The 18,812-nt window shown below is 35.6% G+C and overlaps 1 protein-coding gene across 2 annotated transcripts in view; it reads left to right on the forward strand.

The window, feature by feature from the left end:
• Positions 1 to 18,812, forward strand: part of ANKRD28 (ankyrin repeat domain 28) — a 118,898-nt gene that overhangs the window by 57,397 nt on the left and 42,689 nt on the right. For both annotated transcript variants that reach the window (XM_061996525.1, XM_010200623.2), the window contains exons 3-4: positions 8,567 to 8,645; positions 18,245 to 18,315. In XM_061996525.1, the coding sequence (XP_061852509.1) occupies positions 8,567 to 8,645; positions 18,245 to 18,315 (150 nt within the window). The remainder of the gene's footprint in view (positions 1 to 8,566; positions 8,646 to 18,244; positions 18,316 to 18,812) is intronic.

Genomic DNA, 18,812 nt, shown 5'->3' on the forward strand with positions numbered 1-18,812 from the left:
AAACACATCTTTTCCTGTAACCAAGACAAAGTAGGTAGTGAGACAAATCCCTGATTTACATCAGACGAATGTAAGGTTGTCATTCTAGCACTGACCTTTGCAGTGAAAAAGGCAGAAATCCCAGCTTTTCAGAACAAAAGTGTCATTGGCCTGAAAGTAATGTGATGTATTTAAACTGGGATGGAGATGTGCATACCTTACCTAGTGTGGTGTGATCTTTCACTGGAGCATAAACAAAGCCTGTATTGTACTGTTTTCTCTCTTGGCATATTTTCTTATTTGTGTCCTCAAATATTACACATAGATGGCAGAGGAAGACGAAGCAGTCACTGTCTCTTGTTCAGCCTGCTCTGCAAGTGCAGGCTGGGTTACGTAATGTGCTCCACATTATTGTACTCTCTTTATGGAGAGTCCTTGTTTTCACATACTGCTTCATTTTTAGGTTTTTTTTTTCAATAATGATTTCAACATTATTTACCACTTTTTTTTCTTATCAGCAACTGCATTCTGATTAAAAGCTGGGGGGAAGTTCTGCCATACATACCGAGTAAATGTTTACAAATAACACATTTGGCATTTAGGAAGAGTAAAGCCAAGGGAAAGGGTTTTTTTAATGTGATTTTAATCGTATCTGTTGATTTGAGGTTTTTTTAATTTTGCACAATTTAGAATGCTTCAGAGGTTTGTGGTTTGTGAGTGGGTATTTTTTACTTTCAATTATGGGTTTTTTTGCAGTCTCCCCACACCCCCAGTAGTCTAGTATATTAACAAATAGTCTTGGCCCTAAAAGTTGCTCTATTTTAATTCTTGACTTTAAGGAAAGCTTTTTATTTGTTCTGTGTAATGGGCAAGCATTTGGTAGCCTTTATTAGTGATAAATGAGACCAAATTCTTCATATCAGAATGTTGAGTCAAAGGAAACAGCTCACAAGACTTGCTCAGTTATTCAGGTCCTCATCTGATACCCAAAGAGATGTTTGAGTTATCTCGCTAGGAATCCTAGCCTTTATAATTCAGACAAAAGAAATTATATAAGACATTTTTATAGAATAAAGAGATAGGTTCAGCCTTTCTTACAAGCTCTGCTTGTTCCTGTACATGAGTTTGAAAATATAACCAGTGAGAAGTGTAACAGTGACAGCAATGTTACAAAACTTGTGTGGAACATAAAAGTCAAAGGGGATGAGAAAATGTGTATTTCAAAAAGTTCCCCTGACTTAGTACTTTCATGAAACAAAATTTGAATTGAGGTGGATTACTTGGAAATTGGTTGTTTCAAAATATCTGTTGAAATACTTGACAAGTCAGAAAGTCTTGTTGTGTACCTGTGAGAAAAATGAATGCAATATCTGTCAGGATACCTCAAGCCTTCTTGTCCTCATATGGGTGGTTGTTGGTAGTTTTTGACCTTTAGGAGTAACTTCTAACAGAAGCAGGAAGTTTAATTTCATTCTGTCTTGACATTGACGAACAAAAATAGCGGTCTTCCAGAAACCAAATAAAAAAGAAACACTCCATAGTCTATAAACTATTGTCTGTTTTCTTTGTAGAACAGTGTAGCTTTGAAGACTTAGTACTTCAAAAAGGCCTTTTTGAAAGCAAGACATGCTTATGAACTGAATCTTTCTGTTGAAACATCTTAACTACATCAAAATAACGTTAATTTTTTTGAGTGTACATATTTAAATGAGAAATTTTCATTCTCATTCTCTGAGAGTGTAGCTGGCTATGGAGTCCAGCAATAATTATTATAGGTGGAGTTGAAGCTCAATAGCTGTTCTTTGTACTAACATGTGATTCACTTCTTTTTTGGTTTTGTATGTCTGTCTTTTGGTGCCACTACAGTTACACCTGAATGGTGTTTTGTGCCTAATGCTTGTGCTGTAAGACAGCTAGCATTTGAAGAGCTGATTTCATGAAAAGATGTCCAAAGTAGTGTTACTTAGCAATATGAATTGTTCCAACCTTCAGTTTCCCTTTTTGATGGTGTTTTTTATAGTGAAACACCAGCTTGCATTCAAAGTTACACTTCTCAAAGTTGCTGTGGACATGAAAGTTTGGGATTCAGTAAGAGTTAAACCAGAAAATTTTCTCTCATCACTCTCCTGTCAAATTACTCTACTGAGTGTCACTGTTAAAGCCAGATCACCTTTTGGACAAGAGCACTTTGGCATCTAATGTTTGCTAATTTAAGCTGAACTCTTGATATTACTTGTGCAGTTTTTATTAAAAATTTTCCAGATATTGCTTACAAACAAAAATACTAGAAAGATACAACCAAGCTATCTTATTTGTTTTGCAAAGGAGTTATTTAATAAGAGGTAGTTGAATATCAGTGAATAATGCAAAATAATATGTCCTTTAGTATATATGCGTGCTTGATGATTTTTCTGTGCAGAGTTTTAATACTTCCCATCAGATTGCTCTTACTGTCAATGTACTTTTTATTTAAAATAATATTTCATTTTGTATGTAATGGTTAAGTGAGGTGAGGGTTTATCAGTTTTAGTTTTGTTATGTGAGTGGAATCAAATAATCATTAGCTGAATGGGAAGTGAATTTTTTTCCATGGATTTTAGTGTTGTTCTATGAACTTGAACTTCAAATTAAATTGCAAAAATTCTATTTTTAAAATGCTTGGAGGCATCAGGTTAAACAAGGATGCTTTTGGGACTGCAAAATATGTTAACACAACAAAGCCATGCAACGTGAATACTTCCCTGGCTCCTCCATGGTGAGGATTGCCATTTATCTTTGTGTCACTGCAATATGGGATGGTAAGCAACAGGCAGTGTTGTTTTGCTGTCCTCTGGGTAACAGTAAAACTCAAATGTTTGTCCTACTATTTTTTCTGTAAGACTTCAAATACATCTCAGGTTTCATGTTAGGGAAGAAGCATGATTGCCTGGAATGTTCCAATAGCAAAAAAGGGAAGAGTCAGCTCTTCTGTTGCAAAGTGCATTACAATTGTTCACCGTTGTTGTAGACTTTGGAAGTCTAGTTTAGGATGTGTCTGCGGTACAGGTTTCCTGACCATTATTTGTTCTGTTACTCATTTCTTATGGTGGAAATGTGAGTATAGCTCAAAAGTATTCACAGCTAAATTTCTTAGTCTTTTATCACTGCTGTTACTGATGAAATCAGAATAGATGAGATTGTGAGCTCGTGCTCCTGAGAAACATGCATGCTTAGAGTGACATTTATATGTTTGTGTAAGCTCTTGGTCTTTTCTAAAGTGATACTCTTATGACCTTTTTCCGGATTGTTTTGTAGTTCTATCTTAACTCTTATTTTCTACTGTATTCCTACCACTGCTATCTAATTTTAAAGTCTCCACAAGCTACAGTGGTACTCAAGTAAATGATTTAATAGTTTAATCCAGAGTGTAACAAGGGTATTATTATTATTATTATTATTACTACTACTACTATCTAGAATGAAGTCCAAGAGTATGGACTATTAAATTGGTACTGAAGATCTTAACTAGAAACAACATTTCCAAAGACACTTTTCCCCTACAAGAAAGACAATGTCTTGAGTCATTGGTTACTGCGTTTATAACCAGCAAGAGGGCAAAGAATCCTCACCTTCTTGGAATTGCTTGTAAGATCTAGATTCGGTCTGTTCTAGTAGATGACATGAAGAGGATATGTTTTCCTGAAATGCAACATGAAGTAAAGTCTTCTTAATGAAAGTTGAATACTGAACTTTCAAAAAAAAATGTTTATTTCAAACGCAGCACAAGTTTATGCAAAAAGTAGCATGGGCTTTTTTCAGGAAATTAGTGGAGTCAGCAAAATTAATCTAGTCATTTCAACTATGATACAGCTATCATTTGGCTTCAAAGGATACTTTGTGGATAGCTATTTTTGTAGTTAATAGCATGCTTCCTCTTCTTTCTAGGCACGCAAAAGACCTTTATTGTAGCTTGTTAGGCTTGCTTGCTATATTGGAATGGAATCTTGTCTTTGAAATATGGTGAGAAAATAGAGGTCTGCATCTAAAAATGTTAGCCAAAATTAGTTAGAAATTTGTTAGATTTTTGACAGTGTAAAGTTCTGAGAATTAGTTAAAGAAATTTTGAGGGGAAAAAATTCCAAAGAAGTAACAGAGTAATTACACTCAAGGTAGGGATGCAAAATTAACTTACCACAGATTTTCAGGTTTTGAGATACTAGTATGTAATCCTTCTCCTTTATGTTTAGTTGACAATGATACAAATAACTTTCAAGATCTAGTTAAGTTATGGGTTTTTGAGATACCACTTGTGGTTGGGCATATTTCCAAAGAGTTAGTGGCCTCAATCATAGAATTATGTACCTAAATTAAAGTTTTGTGAAGTTTAAAGTTGGAATGTAAAAGCCATATATTGAAATATGGGGACAGGATAAAGAGGCATTTTTATGGAGGGGGAATTTGGTTTCATGCTTTTCCAGAAGTACTTCAGTTCAGAGTTTTGGGATCAGTAGATGTTGAACTATTTGAAGGGAAAATTGAAGTTATATTGTAATATATACTCTTGGGGAAGCCGTAGTCAAGTTACGGCAGTCTCACTGGATCTGTACGGGATAACAGAGATCTACCTTCAGGCATTTAGCTCCTCAAAATTCTCTGTATTTGTATGTAGTTATTCTATATCAATTGCTGAGACAGAACACAAACCAGGAATAAATTGTTACATCTCAAAGGATACTCATTACTTTAAAAGAGGTAGATTTGTATGCTGGGTGTTTAAATGAGTCATACATTTGTCCACTGTGAAATAGTCAGTAAAGCGATTAAAGCCTGTGTTTTAGATAAAAGGAAATAAAGTGGAGTTACTCTTGTTCTAGGTTAGAGGAGTTATGTAGAAGCATGTAGCACTACTATCCTTGTCACTTTATTCCAAATATGGTTTTAATAGGGTCATAAGTCCTTCTATTCATTTCTCTTGTTGTAATCCCTACAGAAACCCCTGTGTAGATGAAGTGTTGGGGAAACTTGAGAAGTTGAAGTACTATGAGTGGAAGGATTATATATTTTTTTCATGTATTGCAATCCAAAGATACATATAAATATGATGTTTGTTGTTTCTGCTGGATTACCAAGATTCTCCTTGGACTATGTAAAACCTGCCTAATGCAGTTAATGTGGTATGTTTCCACATTAATGTTAGAGCTGATTTAGACTTGTCCCATTTAGACTTAGTCTCATTTGCCTTGCAGATTTTGATTTGGAAAATGAAGCTGGCACGACACTTGCTTTTTCTTTGTTGTCAAATACTACAGTAATTCTGCAGTATTTGTAATTAAATAGTACTAAGTGTTAGATTTCACATTCTCTGTGGTTTTTAAGTACAAACCCACTTGTCTCTTGAAATGTTTCTTTTAGTGTCATTTAAGTTTATGAACTTAAACACTGGTTCTAGTGTTGTTCCTTTGTGTTAATACTATCTAAGTCTACTGTATCTATTAGTATGCTGCAAGATGTCTGCTTCCAAAGTTGCTTGTTAGTTAGAACTGAAGGCTTGATTAGTGTTATTTACTGTAATGCTTTAGATGTAGTAGTTTGTATTTGCAGATGAAATTTGTTCATTCATTTATCACTTTTTAAAGTAAAAAATAATTATCTGTACAGCAGCACTTTAGTAGCATTTGAAATACAGAATTCTCTTTAATTTTACTTAGATTTCATTTATTAAAATTCACCAATTAAATCTAAGACTTCACATGGAACAAAATTAGACGTTTTTAATGGAAGCAAACTTCTGCATACTGATGAGAGCTTACTGAATGCATCACTTCTGCTTTTGTAAGAAGTTCTGAAAAACAGATTTTTACTAGACTATGAAATTTCTTACAGAGAAGTTAAATTTTTAAAAATACATATTTGGAAGGATCAAAAAATAGCAGCTGTGAAACTATGGGGATTGGGGAAGAAAAAGGCAGCTTTTGTCAAAACACCCCTAGCCTGCAGAATGCTTGTGGTCAATAGAGACCCTGCAGCTTGGAGTTGTTCAAATATCAAGCTCTGGTTTGACCCAGAAGATGACAAGCCATGAGCATCCCAGCAGGGCTGCCTGTCCAAGTTGTTTGCTTCCAAAGTTGCTTGTTAGAACTAAAAACTTGATTAGTGTTATTTACTGTAATGCTTTAGATGTAGTAGTTGTATTTGCAGATGAAATTCGTTCATTCATTTATCACTCATTTATTCATTTATCATTCATTTATTTAGCAGAGAGGTCTCCACCAGCCTCCTGCATATGCACTGTCCAGTTTGTAGTCCCTGCTGCAGAACTGGGAGTTGGGCTTTGAGTATTTTGAAGCTATCAGGAGCAGCAAAACTGACATATTTGCATGACTGGAAACACACAGTTTGAAAACGTAAGAGTCAAAATTGAATAGAAATGTTGTTTGAGCTTGAACTGCTTTCATATTGGTATGTGGGTGGTTTCAGGATGTTCAATAGTCTCTCTCAGTAGAGGTTGCATTTTTGGAGAAGTGTGGCTTGAATTTATCAGAAATTTCAACCGTGTGTGTTTCAGGAAAATATATTATGAGTTTGGTGATTAACATTTTTCTAGATGAACAGCTGCCTTCGCTGTTTTCCTGGAAGATTTCTCAGTGGTTATAATCAGATTATAATCAGATTGGTTACTTGCATGACTTCTGTTGCTGAGATGTTAAAAAACAAACCAACACCACAAATGTGGTGAAAATTTTTGTAACAGTGAGTTTTGCCCTTTAAGTGGGGAATGCAGTCTCTGCTTGTATTCCTGAGTGAATACTGTCTCTACAGAAGGATGTACTCAAGGCCCATCTTCTCAAATTCTGCAGTGAAGTTGCAGATACTATATAATACCCCTTTTTTTGTATTCCTCAGACTGTAGGAATAGGCTCTTTAGCATTATCAAAAAAGGTTAAATGGATTTGCAAAATATTAGCTATCTTTACTGCCTTTGGGCTGAGGAAGCAAGTTTAATGTGTGTATTTTTTCCATTTTGCTTTTTTGCGTCTTTTTTGTAACTTCCTTTTTCACCCTGGATGGCAAGTCCTTGGTGCCAGGGGCTGACTTTTCTGTCATAAAATTCATAAACTGCAATTAAGACATACTAGCAAATAATTGGTACCGTAAGGCGTTATGTGGTGTTAGTGATGAGTAAGTAGCATTGATTCCTTATTCAGGGTGCATCAGTGTCAGTGTCATCACTGCCCAAGTTGGAATTACATCTTTGGAATTCAAGATATCGTGTTAGGCAACACTGATAAGATGTTGACTGTGTGACTTTTTCCAAGCAGGGACTAAACAGGGAGTAGGTTGGTTGAGGCGAGGGCTTTTGTGTGGTAGTGGTGGATGACGTCTTGCTAGGGGGTTGAATGTTCTAACTTCCAAAATTGTCATTTGTGCTTTAGAAGTGACTTCTTGGGTCTCAGCTCAAGTTTTGCTATCAGATCTCTCTACCATGAGCTTCAATTTGCTCTTTGTTTGCTGCTAGCACTCAAGTAGGGATTTGTTGAATAAGATTATTTTGTGAAGAGAGGGGAATGCTTTTCACAATAAAATGTCAATTGAAATGTACATTAATTTTACCACAGTTTTGATGCAACAGTTGAATCAATAGAAACGTTTTCTGACTTAAAATTTCTTGTTGTTTATAATTTGATCCCTCACCCTCAATGTGAAACTCACTAAAAAGATCCAGATGTCCAAGCAGAGCTTAGGCCAGAACCAGATTACTGACTGGTGACCTGTTTTCTGATTTCTTGCTGGCTTTACCTCAGAGAGCAACCTGGTTGGTTCTTGGTCGTTTTATCACTCACAGTGATGTGAAATTGGGGTTTTTTTTTCTGCTCAAACTATAAACTGATGCAGGGAAATTGGCACTGATCCTGAAGGACTGAAATATTTTGTGGTAGACTTTCAAAGGTGAATCTTCATCTGTATGTATTTTGTATAGCTAAGTTCTCTTCCTTGTACCTTCAAAAGGACCTTAGATTAACCTGAACTAATCTAACATAAGCACTGGGTCTTACTTGCAGCCTCCAGAGTGTTTTCTGCAATATAAATAGCATCTCTACCTTCTCTTTGCTTATTTACCCTAAACAAAACAGTTGAATTTGTATTTCAGTAGTTTTGCTCCTACTCACTCCAGCTTCTTTTTTGTTTTCTTTAAAAAAAACAATTGCCAAAACTAACTTTAAACTTTCCAAAGAAAGTAATTCTCACTAATTGTTGCGAACGAAGGTGATACACCATTTTTAACTGTGTTAAGTTCCTGTCTCTGGAGACAAGTGAATGATGATTTCTGACTGCTGGGTAAATCTAGAGATGTGATGAACATCTATTAATCTGTGTGTCAGGAAAACACACTAGTTGACTATGTAGGTATTACGAGTTCCTTGTGGAGAAGCATGCTTGTCTTAGTAAATGTGACTAACATCCTTAGAGTAATTATGTTTCCTAAAATATAAAATGTACAATATTTGGAAGATGCACTTTAATGCAGTGTTTTTTCATAACTCATGCAGAATGCTAAACCGTACTTTTTTATTTTAAATAAAACCTTTTTTCCCCCCTCTTATCACAGGATAATGAGAAAAGGACCCCTTTACATGCTGCTGCCTATCTGGGAGATGCAGAAATTATTGAACTACTTATTTTATCTGGTATGTTGTGTTCCTGTTAATAAAAAAAAACCCAAAAAACTATGCACATCCAAAGAAATATTTATGTACATCTTAGTCTGTGTAGCTTTTATTGATATAGTTAATGTGCTAGAAATAGAAGATATTTGTACTGAAATTTTTATCTCAGATTTATTAGTGTTATTATACTGTGTAGTTCTGCTCTTAAATATTTCTTTTTAGAAAGCTTTCTCAATTATTTTTATTTGTAGTTTCATCAGCTTTAGGTAGTTTAAAGAACTAATAGCTTGTGTGTTATAAGTAAATGCTAGCAGCATTGCTTTGGTTCTGAAATGATTTCCAGAAAAAGTTGAACGTAGAAGATTGCACTCAGAGTTGATTATATTATTTTTAAATATCCTTTGCTGTTACCCTTAAATGCACAAAATATAATTAGAAACAGATGAAAATTTTAAAATTGCTTGTCTTTTACTACTTATTTGTACTAAGACAAAATTGAAGTTCTGCAAAACAGTATACTTAAGTCTTTTTTAAAAAAAGGACTGGAAATAGCCAGCTTTGCACAGATGAGGTGTGCCACTAAGCAGACTGAAAATTAAAGTAGTACTGTCAGACTGTTACAAGCTTTAATCTTTCTATTTAACCTTAAAGCTCTGCATCATTAATTCAGCCTTAAGCTACCTAATGGGTAGATTTCATAGAATCACAGAATGGAATCATAGAATGGTAGGGGTTGGAAGGGACATTGAGAGATCATCTAATCCATGAAGAAGCAGGTCCACCTAGATCAGGTCACTCAAGAAGGTGTCTAGGCGGGTCTTGAAAACCTTCAGAGAAGGAGATTCCACATCCTCCCTGGGCAGCCTGTGCCAGGGCTCCCTCACCCTCATAGAATCCCCCTCATAGAATTTGACCAAGATCAAAGATAGTCTATTATCACAGTCGTTATTTTCTACTTTCAGGTTATTGGTATAGTTTCTCAGTCCCCACACATACCCTCCTCATCAACATTTAATTAAAAATTTTGCTTTAAGGAAATGTCAGTTTTAAGATTGTAGGAATCACTTCTAGGCTTGCAGTTGAAACTGCCAGGCACCATGTGTTATATATGCTCCCTACAATATTATATATGCTTATAATTTATATCTTATTGTATATATTATATATATATCTATTTCTCATGTAAATATTCTGTAGTGATAATTTGTCTAAAAAATTTCACCTGTGTTGCTGAGAAGATGCTGTTTTTTCCTATCAAGAAATAAAGCAAGTTTTGGTTAATCTTGAAAATAATAACCCCTTTCTTCTAAAAAAGGGATCTCAAATTTGTCAAGTATATATTTTTTGTTTATATTTTCACAGTGATTAAAACAAAACAACAACAACAACAACAAAAAAACCCCAAAATGACTAACCATGTTACAAATTTTGCAACATTGTCAGTTACTTCTGGGAGTGAAACTTATGACTGTTAGGTTAACAGAGTCTGGTTACCAGAACTGTAATTGAAGAATAAAACTCTCAGGGAACAGGCTTATAGAAGGAGTGAGGTTCTAATTTAGGTATTAATGAAACAAGATCCTGACTTGGGGGATGGCATTAAGGGAAGAAATGTTTGGTCACATAGCCTGAGGATAAGCATAGGGAAAATTGGAGAAAAAAGGAGGAAATAACTATGAAGCAGGGCTATATGAATAGTCCAAAGTTGCACTGCTCTATGCAGGAGAGGTTGTGGAGTACTGCTGTGTCTGCCAGTTGTTCAGTAAGTATGGGAGACATTGATATGTCTCAGAGTATTTGTTTAATGAAAAGCAGGAATTTCTTGCACAAAAGAACACTTGAAATAGTAGCAAAATCAAGAGCCTTGAAAGCTGTGGATAGTATTGTCAGTATCAGTCTAACCTTGCTGTGCTCATGTTGGCATACCGTTGACCAGTTTTATTTTTGTGTCTTTCTGTAGAAGCACAGCCTCATGAATCTCAGGGAGGGGCTGGGAATGAGTCAGAGTGGTACAGTGAAGGAGACAGATGCCAGTTGTTGATGCATTCATAAATGAATGAAGAGGGGTATTAATTGCAGGATGAGAAAGTGATGTCTGCATGTTAAGGCTGTTGAGTTTGAAAGGCTCTTCTACATTTAAGCACTAATCTGTATATTGCCAGCTTGAAAGCTGTGGTTTTAGGCGAGCAGCTTAAATCAGACACTTTAAAAAGTAGTAACCAATTTAGTCTTCCTCACTTCTGAATACGAGATTTGACATCATTGTGGTTTGTGAAGCGTGAGTGCTTACAGCTGTGTCTGAAGTGCTGAACCAGCTACTTCTCTGAGAAATCAGGTCTAGGTGTCTCAATGCACAGCAAGATTTTTTTTTAACTCTCTTAATTGGAACGTAGGGAGCAGAGGTTAAGTGTATTTACCCTCTCCATTTCATAAAGATATGGAAAATTCATCTATTGTGTTTCAGATGGAAATCAAATCTCTCCTTTGAGACAGATGTATAATGTTACATTTTGTTATAATAGATGAGCATTAGGGAGCAAATAATGAACATCTGTTACTAGAACAAGATTTGAAGAACACTTGCTGTGTTGCAAGACCTTTTTGAACAATGAGAAAATAGTCTATTGAATAAATGACGTTTCTGAACAACAGTCTCTGTGTGGTAAACTTGTATGTAAAAATAGTGTATATGGCTTTAATTGACCCATTTTAATATATTTACACAAGGAATTAATTAAATAGTGTTGACTACTTTCATCCTATCATTTCTCAGTTTGTGAGAGCCCGACTTTGCAACTTGTGATGTCCTCTAGTGTGGTTTTGCTGGAATGTTATTAGGAACCATTTCACAGCTATATTTTCCTGCTGTGCAAGGTATCCTATGAAGATGGTTTGCTTTGGCTTTTTTGTTCTTTGAACTGGACCTCAGAATTACTGAAGTCAGTATTAGTTCTTTCCACTGCTCAGTGCCTCTTACCTGATTCTTTCTCATTACTCTCTGTTCTTAGTTAAAGTGTGTATCATATGGTACTTAGACATAGAATCATAGAATCATGGAATGGTAGGGGTTGGAAGGGACCTCCAGAGATCATCTAGTCCAACCCCTCTGCAGAAGCAGGTTCACCTAGATCAGGTCGCATAGGAATGTGTCCAGGCAGATCTTGAAGACCTCCAAGGAAGGAGACTCCACAACCCCTCTGGGCAGCCTGTGCCAGGGCTCCAGCATCCTCACAGTGAAATAGTTTTTCCTTATGTTTAAGTGGAACTTTTTGTGTTCCAGCTTCATTGCATTACCCCTTGTCCTATTGCTAGCTACTATCAAAAAAACGGATGTCCCAACCTCCTGACACCTACCATTTAGATATTTTAATGTCATTGGAACATCTTCTGCATCCCCTTTCATGGGACCCACGTTGCTTTCAAGTATGTATTTTGGAGCACATGTTGGTTGTAATGATATCTTTATGTCACTTTACTATATACATAAGCAACCTTTATTGCACATTCTAAAGATGTAACTGAATCAGCACATTTGTAGATTTTTATGGAATGAGTTTTCAATCATACAAGCATACTGAGTTTTTTGAATTCTTGAGATATTTTTCTTACCAAACCTCAGATTTGGTCTGTGACCTCTCCTACTGTAGTCTTTCACCTGGGCAAGGAACCTGTAGGTGATGGTTTGAATACAAACTCTGAACAGAAAATTGTTTCAGTGACTTTAGTTTGGGACTGGGCATTTAAATTACCTTTTATTTTTTAACTTGAGACAGGAGTTCACTGAACACTAACAAACTTGTCCTCTGTGGATGTGAACATCTTGACAGCAAATTATCATACCACTGTGGTCTGTCTTAAATATTCAAATCATCTCTCTCTATCAGATTGTGGCAGTTAACATTCCTGAGTTTGTTAGGTAAGGAGGTCAACGATAAACAAAGAGGCATAAAGATGGTTGTTTATAGTATACAGAATGATGGAACAAAACTTTATATCTTAATCACTTCAGAACCTTACCTTTAGAAGGATTTGGTTTTTTATTGCTCTATGAAAAGTTGTAACACACATCACAGTTGTATCTGATTACAGACACCTTTACATCCTGGTGCACAAATACATCTGTCTATTTTGCATAGTTTTACTGACTTTATTTGTGTTGCTACTTGATGGCAGTGTACTGAGAAGTAGAAAAATAAAATGAGTAAGTCTTAATTAATTAAAGAACAATTTTTGTTCTTTCCAAGGAATCTTAATTTGAAAAATCAAACACTTCTTTAAGTCCTGCATGTGAGGACTTGAAGCAAAAAGCCTCCCTGTGCTTATAAAGAATTTATTCTTTTTGTTTGCACTACACTTTTTAAATGCCTTCAGAGTCCATTCTGCAAGTAAGTGACATGTGAGGAGCATGACAGATTAGAGTGATTGCGGAATGTGTTCTTTTGATTAAAGAAAATGTGAAAGAAGTTTTTAAAATAATATTACTGCTTTCACTGAAAGCAACTTAATTCACAACAATACACATTGAACTACCCACTGTTTTCTTTTGACTAGATGTAGTTATTTTGTTGTATTGATGGTTAAATACTTTAACACAACAGATTTCTATTTGTTTAACAATTGTTGCTGGTAGAGGTCAGTGTACGTGAGTATGTGATCAAGGTCAGTCTTCTTAGAGTTTGTGAGGGAACAAGTTTTTGTTGTGCATTCCTCTGGGTCCGTTGGAAAATGTTAAGAATCATGCTGATGCTGGAAAACTATTATTACAGTAATAACAGAATTTGGAGGACAGTAAAGACCCTCCAGCATTACTTCACTCCCTGAATTTCTTTCATCTAATTCTGAAGCTGTGCAAGTATTAAAAGTGCGTGCAATGAGAGTCACATAGCTCAGCTGTTGAAAAACTATCAGTGAAAAAATATCAGCCACATGAAGCTCCCTTTGTTTGGACTGCAGATGCACCCGCATGCCGAAAGCGTTTCACAGGGGCTTCTTTACGTTGGCTGTGTCTTTCAGCCACTTCCTCTTCTTTTTATGCTGATCTTGGCTGCTGGGTTTGGTTTTTTTTGAAACTGCCTTGACTTCCCTCTGGCAGCAGTAATAGACTATTGCTGTGAAGGAAGTAGCTCTGATGCTCTTAGGGAGAGAAAATGAAGCTAACTTATGAACAGATAGAAGCATTCAGTAGCTTGAGAAGTCAAAGAATTTTGTGTTGCTTTCTAAAGCTCCAAGAGGTAGCGATTGAGAAAAGTTCTGAAATGAAATGAATTCCTGACAGGAAATGGGCTTCTTATCTTGACAAGCCGGAAAAGTTTTGGAGGATGTCTTCAACTTGATTGTGGTTTTCCTCCCTTTTGAGGCCAGTTTCATCTTGAGCTTTTCTTGGGTTTGGGGTTTGTTTTTGTGGGGTTTTGGGGGGCTTGGTTGTTTATTTAAAAAAAAAACCACAAAAAACAAACAAGAAACCCTATTGTTGAAGCAAAAGAGTCCTTCTCTTACTCAACTCTTACTCAAATGTTAGGATATTGACATCAATGAAGTAGCACCTGGATTGCGGGAGAATGTACATCCAAGTATTGGTGACTAATAATGCATTTAAATGTGCAATTTCCTGAAAGAGACTGATATAATTAAATATTCCAGGCTTGTTCTGTGCATCAGTGCACGTATTGAGTTGGAACATAAATGTGTTAAAAGTAAGCTGAGTTTTTCAGTAGTCTCTATTTAGATTTATTAAATAAAACACATCTTTCTAATTGTCAGTCTTGTGAATGCAACTTTCCAAAATGAAATGTTAAGATGCAAGAGGGAGGAAAGAAAAATATATAATACTTCCCCCCTACTTCCTTTTGCAGAGTAAAAATCCTGCTGTCATATTTGTTTTGATGTGTAAACTTATTAGACTGTTCTAGCAAAGTGAGTGATGAAAGGGAAGACCTTGTTTACTATTTCAGCTTGGTCCATCAACATAGAAGAATAAGTTTGTTTGGAAGGTGCAGTTTTAGACAAGTGTCATTTACATAATCAGTTCTTAAGTTCAAGCAAAGTTAATGAGTAGTTGTGCTGCGGTATTGTATTTGATATCTCTGGCAAGCCCCCCAATCCTTTTCCTACAAACTCAAGTGTGTTAAAATAATTGAAATGTAAGAAATTTTACACTGAACAAATATTTGAGCAGTTTCTATAAACATGTTAAGACCAGGCCCCTACAGTGTGGAAGATCCAAAGTGGTCAGGGGGGATTTTTGGTTTTAGGTTTATTTTGTTTTTATAAATTGAGTACTGTGGTACACTGCACTGTGCTTTGAAAGAGCAAACTACTGCCTGACTGGCATTTGGAGGCATTTGAAATGTGAGAAACGCCCTGGTTAACACGTCAGCAAGTTGAGCTTCACAGAGATAATATTACTTTGGCAGTGCTGTACAGTAGATTATATACAGACATTTGTTCAAACTATGTCTTTAACCAAACAGTGAAGCAAATAATCTTTAAGCAAAAGACAACCAATAAAAGTGTAATACATTTCTTAACAGTTATTTACAGTGATCTGAAGTAGAGCTTTATCCCAGAGGATGGATGCTGTAAAGTTACTCATTGTTATATGGCAACAGTATGATAGCTTCGAGGAGCTTTATGTCTCATGGAGAGCATCTGAAGGGGAAGGAAGAAACAGTAACATTACACCCTAGCACATGATTTGGGGAAAAAAGAACAGCCTAGAGGGAGATTAAGTCCTCAAATACAAGACTGTTTGGCAAATTTGTTGGTAAATTTAAACCATTCTTGTCAGAGAATATCTTCTTAGAGGAATTTAAAGAGGTATCTCCTGTGTTAATTTTAAATATTATTTTGTTTAATGTATCTAGAGTTATAGGTCTCCCAATTCCCACATTAATAGTAGCACTTTTTAATAGTACACCTATTCTGATCGTTGCTTAAAACTTTGTCTTTCAGTCACCTTTTAAGAGTTGCTTGTTACAGGGAGAAAACAAACTTGTTGGTTCTTTAAGTCTGTCAGAGATTTGCATCTTTTGTCAAAAGCAAACTTTGGGGTTTTTTCCTTTCTCAGAGAATCTACAGGTTTGTTATGCATTTGAAAAGTTAACTTTTTTTAGTATCTGTCTAATGTAACTGGGGTATACTAGGCTGTCTTCTTCTGGATGAAAGGTCACTTCCTGGATGGCGGACAGATATTGTTGCATTGATTTTATTTATTTATTTATTTTCTCTTTCGAGGACCATGTTGCTTTTAGATATTGCTTCAAATTTCCTTAAAAGTTTCTTTGGTTAATGATGATTTTCTTTCATACCAGAAACAACAAATGCTTTCAGATATTCCTTTCTTTTAGTTCTAGCATGTTTGACTAACTTACCACTAGGAACACCATTTGTACAGTATCTTTTTGTATTTATGCTGACTACCTTTTGATGTGATTTTTAGGTTGTGTGTTAAAGTACCAGAAACATCAGTGAACAGCCTAACTAAACACATAAACACAGCTTGGGCTCTAAGCATGTTTTCACCTGCCACTTCCTTGGAGTAGAAATGTGCATTTTCCCTCTTTCCCTCAGTATGGTGCTTCTGCTGTCTCAGGCTTCATCATCAGGGTAGATTTGACCAAACTGCAAATCTTACAAATTCATTTTCCTGAGGAAAATCAGGATTATAATTATTGACCTAGTAACTCCCTTAATTCCTTTAAAACATTTCAATGACATTTCTATCTTAAAAGCAGAAAGATAAATCAGTTAGACTTAAAAGATGTTCATTCCTTAGTTGTTGGCAGTAGATATGAAGTCAAGTGGAGCTTGGAGTACCATTTTGACTCTTATTTTTATCTCATCTGCTAAAAACACGGTGTGGCTAAAAAAAACATTGAAGAGAATTGAGGATTACAGAAACATTTAAAATACATTGATTCGATTTCCACTGATGATTCAGGTTATTGTCTTTTGTGAAAGATCACTAGAAACCTTTTAGGATTTTTGGTAACTTTTAGAATCCTCAGATTTTTTTTTTGCTTGAGTTCTGTGCAGAATTTGATACATTAAGTGTATGTATGTGCAATGTGCTAGCTTCTTATAATGGTTGACAAAAGCAGGTATTTATGGTAAGTTTAAATCTCTTAAAGATTAGTTGTATTGTGGGAGAGTTCTTCAAATGGACTTGCTTCAAACTTACTTTTCAGAAGCTTCTGAAACGTGGATAGAGAAATCCTTGAAATTGTAGCCAGTAATTAGACCTCAGGTTTTGACTGACATTTGGAGTACCTAGGGTCCAAGTAGGAGTTTGCATCCAGCATCAGCTTTGATGTTGTGTTCTTAAGCCTGAAAGGAGTGGATTGACTAGAAACTGATTAACCAGAAAATTTACTTAAAATCTTTGATTAGCTAGGTATATATGACCACAATTTCCTACATTTGACTCAATTTCTTGGTCAGACTGTTCATCAGGACTGGGAGAGATTTCTCTGCTGGTATAGGTCTGACAGACTTGGATCAGAATACCCTTTCTCTCGGCTAAGTAAGCACTCTGTTTGTCATCATCTTGTATCTTAATGGTCTTCGATTCTTCTTTATTCTTTGCACAGAAAAATGGAAGTTGGTTCTGACATAACACATTCAGCCTGAGAAGTTAATAAGCTCCAACCACATAGCATCAACATTGCTGTGTGATATCCAATATTGCTCTATGAATTCTAGCAGTATTTCCAAACTTTTTTTAAAAGGTAACATTGTCTCAGCCATCAGATCTCTGTAAAATCTCAGTTTTCAAATAAAGATTGCTAAATTTCGCTCAAGATATAAAATACCTGTAAGGTTACATACGTGTATGTGTGTGTGTATATACACACCAATAAGAAATTAAGCCATTAATCTTCATCATTAAGTTTTCTTGTTTGCTGATGTTCACTGGAGGTTGGAATGTAGTTCAGTTAGTTCTTTCGGGACAAAAATCCCCAAACCCTTCTTTCCTTTTAAGAAAAAACTTTAAATCCAGACTCAGGTTGTGTCCCTTACAGATGTTTGTAACCTTTTTTCCTGGATGAGGAAACAGCTGTTTCTTGGGGCTACTTTTAAAAGCAGAGAGGTGTGGTGGTTACAGTCTAACTCATGAAGAGAGGTCCAGGAGAAGAGGGCTAGGAGAGCTGGTGGAGATTTATTTCCAAATGCCCGGTAGAAGCAGCAGCACTCTATATACTGTATTCTGAGCATCAGACTCACCAAGCACAAGGAAACTGGAGGCATGGGGAATAAATATAGCATCTTTATTTTAGTGGAGCATTTCAACTATAGTGGAAAAGCATGACATTTTTGTTGCTGAATGAAGGCAAGTGGCCCATCTTTCTTACCCAGTAGTCTTTATGTGCCTTTGAAAGTGCAAATGATTGTGGAGGATTGTCTAGTGGAAAAAGATGAGCACATTTTGATAAAAGAATATTATGGGTGCAGTGTCGAAGGAATTTCATCAAAGTCTGAACTTCAGCTGGAGAAAAGAATCCTCTCCAATTTTGTCCTCATGCTATGTTAATGAGCCTAGAATTACTTGGAAATAATTGGGTCTTGCTGTAAATATGTTACACATTTTTGTTACAAATTTCTGTTGTAATTTTTTGTTACAGGAGCTAGAGTTAATGCCAAAGACAGCAAATGGTTGACTCCTTTACACAGAGCTGTGGCATCTTGTAGCGAGGTATGCTTTTTTTTTTCCCTACTACTTTGTGTTAAAATAAGATACCTCTAGATACTTTCTCTTCTTTGTTCAGTTTTTACAATGTTAAAATACATTTGGAGTTGCAGAACATTTTTGCAAGATTTTAAGCTGTGGAGGGTATATGTGTATACCTATCACATGCCTGAGTAAGAAGAAAGGGAGGAAGCTATAAACTTCCTGTTCTCTCACATTTACTGTCCTCTATTTCCCTAGCAGAGGATTCTGCATGAAATGTTCTCAAGTCCAGTTTACTTCTTTTAAGGCATTGAAGAAATGACTGGTTCTATAAGGCCTGCAAACAACCTAATTGATGAGTAATGATAATATTGAAAATCACTTTAAAGGTTAAAAATTAAATATGTAGGAAGTTTTTTGAAGACTGCCAGTTACACTGTTGAGATAATATAGTAATGTGAGAAATTAATTTGTTATTGTTCCTCTATTGTTAATGTCCTAAGAAAAATTTTAAAATGCCA

This window comes from Colius striatus, chromosome 5, assembly GCF_028858725.1.
Source record: "Colius striatus isolate bColStr4 chromosome 5, bColStr4.1.hap1, whole genome shotgun sequence".
NCBI classification, from domain to species: Eukaryota; Metazoa; Chordata; class Aves; order Coliiformes; family Coliidae; genus Colius; species Colius striatus.